This window comes from Alligator sinensis, unplaced genomic scaffold, assembly GCF_000455745.1.
Source record: "Alligator sinensis unplaced genomic scaffold, ASM45574v1 scaffold574_1, whole genome shotgun sequence".
In the NCBI taxonomy this organism is placed as follows: domain Eukaryota; kingdom Metazoa; phylum Chordata; order Crocodylia; family Alligatoridae; genus Alligator; species Alligator sinensis.
Window position 1 is genome coordinate 490,543 of NW_005842106.1, and position 11,741 is coordinate 502,283.

An 11,741-nucleotide genomic window follows, 5' to 3' on the forward strand; every position below is an offset into this window, starting at 1 on the left:
GCACATAGGACGCGCGAGGGCCGGGCCGGGAGGGGTGACGTTAGGCTCCCCGCGAGACGGGAGTGGGATGTGGGGAGCGCCCTGGGCTCTCACCTTCTTCAGCAGCCCGGCCATGGCGGCACCGCGTTGCTCCCTGGGCAACGGCAATGGCTCCTACCGAGTGGGAGGAGACGCAACGCGCATGCGCCGCGCCTGTCGGATAAGCTTTGACGAGGGCACCGCAGAGGACGCCCGAGTGCGCCTGCGCACGCGGTGCCTTCGGCCTAGAACTAGGCCGGAAGGTGGTTGCTGTCCCTATGCGCAGGCGTAGGGCCTTGGCGGGGCGGGGGGGGCGGGGGGGGGGGGGGGGGCTTGTGTAGCTGTCGGAAGCAGCGAGCCTTGGTCCCATGTGGCTGGTACTGGTCTGTTCTGCGGCAGCTGGGCCTCGGGCTCGCCCTGGAGTCAGACCGGGTTCACATCTTGTGGTTTGTCACCAAATCACCAACAAGTCAAACAAAGATTTTCCCTCCACTGAAGGTTACGTATTCATCTATCTTTTTCTCTCTGTGCAGTTTAACCAGTTCCCCGTTAGCTGCTCCAGCCTTTTCTTCTAGATCCTGCCTACGCCGATGGGTTTGATCTCAGCCATCCAGACTCTCGGGGCGCTTGTGACGGGGGTTTAATCCCCAAGGTTTATTCGATGCCACCTGAAAACTGAAGTGGTGTATTTTTAATTGAAATCCGCCGTTTTCAATTTTCCCAACAATTTTATGGCAGGGGGCCAGATCCTTTTCTTTGGTTTTTGTTTTTTTGTTTTTTTGGTCAGACCTGGAGCCTACCTATGGTTTGGGGGGCCAGCTGCTGGCAGGCCAAGTGGCCCCTGAGCTGTGGAGGGGGTCCTGGTCCTTCCCTCTGTGGCGGTGGCATCCCTGGGGCTGCCCAGGAAGCTGCTAGTGGGCCAGGTGCTGCCCCAGCTGGGGGGCAGCACCTGGCAGATCCCACTTCCCCGAGCCGGGGCAGCACTCGAGCCACTAGCAGCCTGCTCAGGGGGTGCCACCACCACAGAGTGGAGGACCAGGGCCCCCAGCAGCTCAGGGGCCACTTGGCCTGCTGGCAGTTTAACTTCCCCCAGCTGCAGGAGAAGTGGGCAGGCTCCCCCCCCCCCCCCCAAAAAAAAAAAAGGATTGGGGCCCTCACTGCTTCTGTTTAGTTTGCAACAATGCCAAGCCATTTAAAAGTTCCCCCCCCCAAAGTCTTACATGTGTACTTTGTGACACCATTAAGCCACACGTGACATTTTCATCACATGTACATGTGAATAGTGTCACATGTACAAGTACCCTTGTTCTCTTCAGTTTTTTTTCATCTGGTTAGGCTGTTCAGTGTTACCTCTTTCCTTGGCCTCTCAGGCAGACTTCCTAGGCACACTCCTTGAAAGCTGCTCTTTGCAAAAGTGCAGCCTCCATGGACCACTAACTAAGTCTCTGGGATAAGTGGGCCACCCAAATAACTTAAGCCCTCCCTTTTGCAGAGCTCCAGCCCTATGGGTATTCTGGTTTTAAGTTTACCTTTCTAAGGACATGTACTTGAAGCACACAACACACACACTTTACAAAGGCTTTTAGGACAATGACTCAGAACTTTATATTGACAGCAATCATAAATGTATTTTTATATGTGTATATCACTTTTTACGTTTATATAAAAAATTAATAATTATCAACCAATTTCCTCAACACTGTTGCATGGTTTTGGGTGAGGGGAGGGGGAAGGAAGAAAGGGGTTAGTCAGAATCCTCTAACACAAGGGTGAGCAAAATACGGCCTGCGGGCTGAATCTGGCCTGCCACTTGATTATATCCAGCCCCCACGGCACTCTGCATGGGACTGAGCCTGGAATGGCGCAGTAGGGGCAGGAGGAGGAGGAGCTGTTGGAGGCAGAGGGAGCCAAGCAGGCTGGGGCCAGGGCCTGAGTCATGGTAGTGTAGCAAAACCCTCAGTTTTTCTTTCCTTTTTTTTTTTTTTAAATGCATTCCTTCCCCTTCCCCAACCATTTCTGACTTTCTCTCTGCCCGCTCTATCCCTTATAAGTGATTACAAGTAGTACTAGGTAAGCTAAGTTCTTTTATACTATTATTGTAATAAGTCCATTTTTATATACTGTAAATAGTGTTCTGTTATGTTTGTATTGATTTTTACTGTTTTCCTATCATTTGTGCATTGATTTTTATTGTTTCACATTAATATTGTATGGTTTAGGGCTGTGTCTGTAAAGTGATGTCAAGTATCCATTCCCATGTTGTTCCCATCTTGTCCCCATGCCCTGTTGTGTAAGTATGTTGCAATTCTGTAACCTCTCCCATGTAAATTGGTTTTCCTTGAATGCCTGAAACAAAAGAGTGAATGGTTGAGTGGACACAATGATAGCAGGACCCCCTACTAAATCACCCCACCATCAAAACCAATACCTGGACCAATGACCCAGCCCTTGGAACCACCCTCAGCATTCAAGAAACAAAAAATGAGGCAACCCACCATTGTGCTAGGCTGCACATGCTCAGAAAGAACACCTGGAGCCCTCTGGAACAGGACTGACATTGCCTGGACAGGCCCTCCCCATAGGAGATCATAGGTAGTCTGCCACATAAAAAGGGGGAATGAAGATTGACTCCTGGGGACGCCATCTTCACCTGGACCAGACCTGCTCCATGTCACGCTGCCTATCAACCCAGAGGCTCTGCCGGCGACCCCCCTCTGGACAACACCTGCTGGAAAAAGACCCCAACTGGCCATTGAGGACCCCCTCCCAGCCTGGATAGGTAGCTATCACCCCCATCCTCTCTTCAACCAAGGACTTGGACTCTGTTTCTCTTCCCTACCCGGACTCCAGCCCTTCCACTGAGTCTCTTTCTCCTGCTACCATTGTGTGAGTGTGTGTGGGAGTGCTTATGTGAGTGTGTGGGGGAACCAAGCTGTACCGTACAGTGTTCATTTAATAAAACTGTTGTTTGGAACCCTGAGTTAGGTTTTGCTGTACTACAGTTCCGGCCCTGCTCCAATCTCTGCTCCTCCTCCCTCTAACTTCTGTCTCATTTCTCCCTCTCCTGCTTCTGGCTCACCGCCACCTCCAACACCTGTCCCACGCTCCTGTGGCTCCAGCCATCCTGAGTTCCTCTCTGCCTGCAACCCCCTGTTTCTTTATTATTGCGTTATCCCCACTGCCTTTTCCCCTGATCTCTGCCACTGCTATTGCCCCACCCCCACTGCCTTTTCCCTGATCTCTGCTACTGTTATTGCCTTGTCACCACTGCCTTTTTCCCTGATCTCTGCCACTTGCTTTGTAGTTAAGTGCGTACATGTGCAATTGTACACCACACCCTCCTGCCTAACAGCACGATATTGAGATCCTGAGCATTGGCCTGATCCCACAGGGCAACAGTAGGTGTGGGCAGGAGTTCAACACAGGCTGCCCCAGGTAGGAGTGGGCAAGGCTCAGCCCCATGTGGAGTGCAGCCATAGGCCAGATGGGAGGGGAAGGGCAGAACATACCCACACCGCCCAGAGGAGCTCTGCTGCACATACCCCCTGCCCCTCCATTCTTCCTCCTCACTCCCCAACCCCCACACCACCGACACACAGTATACAAGAGATAAGACTTTATTTTGAGCTGTTACACAATCACCCCTATATAAACTACATAAATCAAGACAAAAATTATATTTGAAATAAAATTAAAATATGTTATAGTAGATATTTGATAGTATATGATAGATATTATAGTATATGATTTGTTTTTATTTATAATTTGTTAAAATTATATCTTCCAAAAGATTTCATGTATGTAGCCCCTAACAGCTCACCAAAACTTGTTAATTGGCCTGCCAACCAAAATAATTGCCAAGCCCTGCTTTAAGGTACATAGGCTCCTAATTCTGCACCTACCTTGAGCAAATCAGCTTCCTTCTGCTCTCCATGTGCACTCCCATTGTTACTGGGACTGGGAATCCTTCCTTGCTAATTTCTAGGCCCCTATGTCAGGTAGACAGGAGTCTGTCTTGTCAAGTGAGACTGATAAGTCTCTCACAGCTGGTGATCTGCACCTTACTTACTAATGCATCTGGGCAAAACCAGATAACGAGCCACCGCCTTTAGTCATATCCATATTATTCCCTATTTAAAATGCCAAAGAGGTTTAATAGCCTGTTTACCCAGCTGTTTACCCAGTATGTAGTGAAAGTTGTAAGGCATTAAGATACAGACAGTACATAGAATTTATAAGTAGTACATGAATGCCCCAAATTGTCACATCCTTTAGTAACAGAAAAAATATGTATTTACAATCTAAAGCTGCAATGGGACCATAAATACATGGAAAGTACAGTGAGTCAGTAAAGTATGTACAATAATTATCTGCTAAGAAAGCCTATGTGGTACTGTACCAGTTATTCTCTGTTGTTTCAACAATAAATAAGCTGTTTTTAATGCTGTCTCAATCATTTTCAGTGCACAATAAATTGACAGCACAACAAGGAGGCTAGAACATAGCTTTCTTGCTTTGTTCAGCTGTTTGTCATACTGAATGGCTTCTTTGGAACCTCACCATACTTGTCAAATCACTTTGGCAAAGGTATATCGCTATGAACAAAATTAATTGTTCTTATTGCAGTAAAGTCCAGAAGCCCCAGTTAGATTCAGGGCCTCATGAAGACAAGGGTAACGGAGTTATTGCAAGGATGTCTTAGCTCAGAGAGTTTACAGTCTAATAAAATTAATTTGATCTTTTAAAATGAGGCACAGAAATTGTAAGTTCATAGTCCTAGTTTATAATCTAGGATGAACTACTTATTCCGTTTTGGAAAATCACTCGAATTTGCTTGTGGCTCAGTCACTTGAGCAGAGTTAAAAGAACAGATAACTAGATACTGCAATAATTACGTATGTTTGTGGGTGAATATACATAAGAGAGAGAAAAATCCAGTTTCCTATGCACCCTGTGGCAATGGTTTAACTTGCTAGGCACTAATGTTCCTGTTAGTATTACTCACAGATTCTTAGACTTGTCACCCTGGCTATGATTTTATGTCTCCAGCTTGTATGTCATTTTGAAGTCATTAAATATTGTTAGACAAAGGCTAGGATTGGCTGTCACTGAATCTATAAAACTCAGCATCACATTCGTCTCAGAGAAGTGTTTAATATTTGAAGATATAATATGACAAGGTACACTGCTAGTTTTGAAGAGTAAACTTTTCTTGGTTTTATTTCTTTTTATTTCTATTTATATCTGTGCTTGTGTCACCAAATGTTGTTAATGCAATTAGTGATACTAGATTGGCAAATCATTTGTTTTTTTAATATAAGCTGTGTGAACCAATCAGTGCACAGCTAATCTTATTATACCAGCCAGACCTCATGTTACTTTTGAGGGGATTCTAGAGGAGTCATGTGTAATACTTTCCTGTGGTCTGGAGTCTGCTTATGTTACAGTTGTACAAGGTCAGACCTTAATTTAACTACCAACTGCCTACTTAATTTTAGAAATATCACAGGACACATCGGCTTGCAGGGCACTATTCCTATCTGTTCGAAATGCAGGCCCCAGACTAACAATGACAAGATGAAGGGTTGAAAAGGTGAGAATATGATATACTTTATGTGTAGCTAGTCAATCAGACTAACAGTAAGTAGTTTAAAAGTACAAATAATATGTAATACAGTGAATTTAGATTTAGCCTGCCATTAATTACTGGTACTGTATTGCTTGGATAATCTCTCCAGGCTTGCATGCCTAAAGGCCTTTCAGTTATAGAGAACAAAGCTATGATTTCTTATTTTATTTTAAAAAATGTGAAATCAGATTAACATGTTACACTTACATAATGTTAAACATCTCTCTGATAAGCTTAATAGTAACAAATCCTCAACACATTTGTTTCTAAGGAAAGATTCAGTTTCCATGGTTTTTTTAGGTATCTCAGATCTTTAGGAATGTAATAGTATCTTAAAGAAAGGTTATTTTTTTAGGAAAATCTGAACTTTTAAAAGTGAAAAAGTTAATAATAATCAGTTGTTTCTTGAGAAAAAAACTTCAGGAAAACATTGAACTAAAGCAATTATTTTCCTTGAAAATATTCTTGGTAATGCAAAGGCTAATATGTTTCTGCTTGAACAATAGTACTTTTTAGAAAAATCAACTTCTGTACTATCTGGTAATGAATTAGATCTGAAAACATTTTCCATGGGAGACTGGAAGACAGTTTTGCTGCTGAACTTTTTAACTGCCTCACTACTACTTCACATATGAGGTATATCAGAAAAAAATAATGCTTCTACATTGGGAGTAACCAATGTACTAGGTTCTCTGCCATGTTCCATTGTGTCTTCATGGAACATTCACATTTCATATGAACATTTATCACTTTGGCATAGCACATGATCAACAGTGATGTAGCAAATCAGGCTCCCAGAGCATTTATAAACTTCCAGTAATGTGTCCAGCACTTGCACCCTGATGAGTTATTTGCTTTGTCATACTTGTTCTATAATGTCTCTGGGTCCCTTATTCATTTTTTTCCAAATTATTATACATTATTATTTCATACAGGATGACTGATAATGTTTGAAGATGATAATTATAAAAATAATACTTACTTACCCCATATAGGCTGATTCTTTGCTTCTGAAGACTTCTGTGGTGTCTGTGACAAAGTGAATTCTGGGGAATAAAAGCAGAGGAGTCATGTTTTCCAAACATGTGTAGGCACTGTAAGACAAGAAAGAAGAAAATTATTTGATACAATGATTTATCATTTGTGATCCTGGAGCTGAGGTCATGAAACTTTTCTCTTTTTTTTTAAGTGAATGGAATTTATTATGGTATGCTTATTAAATTACTATTCATTTTACATTACTTAATGATACAGATCCTGCAAAGTACTAAGTCATTTTTCTTTGGACTCAGTAGAAGCTGAGCATACTCATTATATTGCAGGACTGAGACCTACATTAACATATTAAGTGCATAAGATGTATCAAAACAGTAAGAGGCCCTGTTTCATTCAAGACCTTGCAGTGCAAGGGCCTGATTTAAAAACCATTTAAGTTACTGCAATTCTTTCTATTAACTTCAGTGGATTTAGATTCAGACCCTAAGGCAGTGGTCTTCAACATTTTTAGATTCAAGGCACTCCTTGTTAGATACAAAGCACCCATCAGACAATGCTGGTTCTTAGTTTTTGCTAGTTTTTGTTTGGTTTTTTACTACAAAAAAGTAATCAAGCTGTTCTTTTGCTTTAAAGAACTAAGAAAAACCACAACCAGCCATAATGTATTTAACACTCTGGATTACTGTTGAAATCTCTTGAGTTATCTTGTAAAACATGTTTACAGACCTAACATTGTTAATGTGCGTTAACCCATGGTACCCTTGAAAGGAACTCAAGGCACCAAAGTTGCCCCAGTTAAGAATCACTGCTGTAGGGTATAACCAAGTACAGTGTGACAGACTACAATATAATAAACAACAAACATATGTCCTTATTAGTAATGAGACTTTAACTTCATATGAGGCTTTCCATGGGCATGGGAGTCCATTACGTGCAGATCTGATCAAGCTAAATGTCATGGGGGTGATCAGCTGGAAGAGCCCCAAATGGCAAATGGGGATCCTAGGGTGGGGATCATGTACAAAAGAATAAAAAGCAAGAATAACCCAAGAGAAACACTTCCCTGCAGCAGGATCTGTGGCGCAGCTGGAGTGAGGGAGGAAACCCGTGCAGGTCATAAGCTGCGCCTTTATCTAGCTGAAACCGGCTGGTGATGTCATCAGCAATTATTGGCCGGCAGGGATAAAAAGGATCACCGGAGAAGAGGGCAGGGAGAGAGGAAGAGTGTCGGTGAAGAGTCTGAAGGCAGGCGACAGGAGGAACATTCAAGGGGAGAGAGAGCCGGCAGGGGTTCTCTATACCAGTGGAGACCAGTGTGTCGAGGAGGCAGAGGAGCCAGAGGAGGCTCTCTGCACCAGCAAAGGCTGGAGCATCAGGGACAAGAGAGCCAGAGGAGGTTTTCCATCCTGACAGAAATGGCCATGAGCAACAAAAGAGGCTGCTGAGCAGGACAGCAGGAGGCTGGGCACCGGCCCACAGTATAAGAAGCGGCCAGCCACTCGAGAGGATACTGCAGGAAGCGGAACGTATCCAACAACATCTGAGGAGAGCAATGCTGCATACCGCGTTCGGCGGGGTGAGAGGAGAAACGACCCGGGACAAGGGGCTGTGGCCAACCCTGGCCAGACCCCAGTGGGATCCTAGGGGTTAAGAGACACCCTGTTATCCTAGTAGTAGGGCTGGGGAGGAAACCAGACAGGTCCTTCCCAACTTATAGTTTGTTTTGGTTCCTTTTTTTCCCCCCCTTTAGGAGGGTTGAGAGGTAGGACGAGACGACGCAGGCTGGACAGCTCTGCGCCATCTTTCTTTTTTTCCCCTTTCTTTTCTGATTGTTGGTTGAATTTAGAGTCCCAGGTTCAAAACTGCTTTGGGCAGGAGGAGACCTACCTAAGACCAAAAGCTAATTAATTGAGTTATAGCAGGAGGAAGTGCTTAGGGCGTAATAAGGCTCTGGGGATTGTCGAGCTCAAGGAACACAACATCATTGGGAGAACAGCTGAGAAGATCTAGTGACCCACCAAAATGTTGGCGTGAGGTTAGGGTGTAGGGGAGGTGGAGCCCCACGGACGACCTCCTGGTGGACTCCACGCCGCAGATGAGCCCTGAGTGGTTTGCCCTCCCCCACTGGAATAACATTCAAAGTCATGGCAGGCGAGTCTGGAGGCGGCCACCAGGGTGATAAACATCTACCCTCCAGGCTTACAGGAAACCACGGGACATCCGTTGCCAGCCATTCGGACCAAGGCTGCATGCGACTGACTGTTCGAGGCCAGGTGGCCACAAACTGGTGCATTGGCCGGCAATCTAATAGAAAACCCAGCCCCAGAGGAGCAACCCAACATGCAACTAGTGGCCATGACCACTCCCAATATGTTGGGACAGAATTTACAAGCACTGTCGCAGATATTTGATGCCCAACAGCAAATGATGGAGCATCAGCAGGATTGGCTGTGACACGGTCTGACAGTCTTTAAGATGCTGAAAATGATGAGTGATGATGACCCAGAAGCCTACATAGAGGCATTTGATCGCCATGCCATCATGACAGGCCTGGACAAAGGACACTGGGCCAGTCAGCTCGGGGCCCTTGTGGTGGGAAAACCCAGGCAGTATATAGGGCGCTTCCCCAGGATGAAGCACGTGATTATGATCTGGTTAAAGTGGCCATTTTGTATTGGCTGGAGATTAATCCAGAGCATTACTGGTGTATGTTCTGGATCAAGAAGGGGGCAGAGGAGAAGCCATCCAAGCTCCTGTTGCAATTATTGAGGGACTTATTTAACAAGTGGATAAATCTCATGTCATGTAATCGCGACACCTTGGCAGACCAGCTAGTACTAAAGCAATTCCTCAATGATCTAGAAAAGCATGCTCAGTGTTGGGTATGCCAGCATTCTCCTCGCAACTGCGAGGAAGCATTGAAATTGGCTGAGGCCTTTGCAGCCTCAGAAGTTAATTGTCTTCAGGAAAGGCGCACTCCTACTCCTCTATCCTCAGCCTCTAAGGAACCAGAGGGATATGGTTTGTTTCCATTGTGGGAAAATCAGTCACTTTTCAAAGGAGTGCTCCAGCAGCTTATCAGAGAGATGGCACCCTGATAACTTGGCTCGTGGAACAGCAGAAGGGTGCAAAGAACCCACTCAGGTGGAACCCATGGATTGTAGTTTTGTGATGGGCGGAGAAGGTGCCGTATGAGAGCGACCAGTGGTACAAGCATGGATTGGGAATCATCCGGTCAGGGCAGTCCTAGACTCTGGGTGTGCCCAGTCCTTGGTAAAGGCCAACCTAGTTAACCCCCATCGAGGCTGCAAGGCAGAGCCTGTAAAAGTATCTTGCCTCCACGGGGAAACCCAACAGATTCAGCGACAATGGATACCTCTCCGCATTATGGAACATCAAGGAGAATTGCTGGTAGGCTTAGCTCCTCATCTGGCCAGCGACATGTTACTAGGGAGATTGGACGCGCTAGAGAGGGTCCAAGATGTTGAGACAACTTGGAGGAGCCTGAGGATGCATGAAGGATGACTTGGGGAACTCGAGGTGGACAGGGAACCAGAAGACGACATGAATATGCTAGAGTTGCATGATGTGGCCAGCAGTCAGCAGTTCAGGGAGGCCCAAGAGGAGGACGGGGGATTACAAGAATTGCGGGCAGCAGCGGTGAAAAACATCTACCTCCAGGCTTACAGGAAACTGCGGGATGTCTGTTGCCGGCCGTGCGGACCAAGGCTGCGTGCAACTGACTGTTTGAGGCCAGGCAGGCACACTAAAATAACCTAGAGCACGAGTTTTCAACCTTTTTAAGAACTGTACCCCTTCTGATGGTGGTGGCCAGATGCAGAGCAGGGGATGGAGGACGGGGGGGGTGGGAGTTGGGGCAGCCAGACCCACCACCCCCTTGGGCTGCTGATGTACAGCATGTGATTGGCTGGGTACAAGGCCTGTCAGCAGCCCATGGAGCCACATGTGCGACCAACCATGGGAAAACAGCACATGGCAGTGGGTGGCAGTGGTGGCAGCAGCCATGTGTGAGCTTCCCCCCCCAATGTCTGTCTGGCTGAGCAGTGCCTGTGCTTTTGCCCCCCAACCCTGCTCCTGGGAGGCAGCAGCACAGGGTGGTGGGTGGTGGCGCTCCATCCCTGCCCGCCTGTGCATACTCCCTTGGACCCTTTCAAGTACCCCTGACCTAGAAGGATATTCAGATAGAATCATAGAAAATTAGGGTTTGAAGAGACCTGAGGACGTCATCTAGTCCTGTGGTTCTTGACCATTTTTGTATCAGGACCCGTTTGTAAACATTAGGGACCTACTGAATTAACGGCGAAAGTATAATATGTGGCAGCTCCTTTAATCTTGCATGTTCCCTGGCTCGCACTTTGCCCCCCACTGCTCACTGCTGATTAGTGGAGGACCCCTCTGCTCCCTCCTGATTAGCAGGGAAGCTAAAACGACAGTTTTAAACATGGAGCCATTTTTGCCTCCCTGTCAGTCAGCAGCAAACAGCAAGGCTGTCCGGGGCCCCTCAGCCAATCAGTGTCAGGAGCGCTATATTTTAAACTATGGTTTTCACCTCCCCACTGATCAGGAACAAGCCGCAAGCAGGACCCCTCCACCAATCACTGTGGGGGTGGGGGGGAAGGAGGGGCTCAGGTGAACCTGCAAAATTAAAGGAGACACAGTGCACCCCACTTCTGCTGTCGGCTACAAATGTCCAACTCGGGATCCTTAAAATTCTAGTTTATCAGGCGGATTGAAACACTGTAATGAGTTAAATCATAAACCTTGGGGCTGGTCCCCACACACACACACACACATGCACACACATACACACACACACAGTAGCAAGCTACAGAGTCAGGTATACCTATCCTACAAGCGCTGGAGTGTGCTGTCGATGGCCAGTTGAGGCTTCTTTCAGTGTGGTGTTATCCTCCAGAAGGGGGTCGCCGGCTGGTCCTTCTGGCTGGACAGGTCTGGTCGAGTTGGAGATCAAGAGGGTGCCACTGAGGGTCACTTTTCACTGCCTTTTATCTGTCCTTGGCAGACTTTGGTGACTCCCCAGTTTTCAGGTTTGCCCAATCCAGGGGTCATTGACCCT

At 46.4% G+C, this 11,741-nt stretch overlaps 2 protein-coding genes across 8 annotated transcripts in view; one reads left to right on the forward strand and one right to left on the reverse strand.

Moving 5' to 3' along the window:
• Nucleotides 1-245, reverse strand: part of NDUFA5 (NADH:ubiquinone oxidoreductase subunit A5) — a 15,565-nt gene extending 15,320 nt beyond the window's left edge. Inside the window, exon 1 of the mRNA XM_006024518.3 lies at nt 94-245. Coding sequence (XP_006024580.1) covers nt 94-114 — 21 coding nt within the window. The 5' untranslated portion in view covers nt 115-245. The remainder of the gene's footprint in view (nt 1-93) is intronic.
• Nucleotides 246-361: 116 nt separating this feature from the next.
• Nucleotides 362-11,741, forward strand: part of ASB15 (ankyrin repeat and SOCS box containing 15) — a 50,556-nt gene continuing 39,176 nt past the window's right edge. For 3 of the 7 annotated variants that reach the window (XM_006024519.3, XM_025205176.1, XM_025205177.1), the window contains exons 1-2: nt 362-516; nt 5,517-5,611. The gene's annotated coding sequence lies outside the window, so the exon portion shown is untranslated. Of the gene's footprint in view, nt 517-5,516; nt 5,612-6,642; nt 6,855-11,741 lie in introns of all 7 variants that reach the window. The other 4 variants (XM_006024520.3, XM_025205178.1, XM_025205174.1 and 1 more) reach the window with 3 other exon arrangements.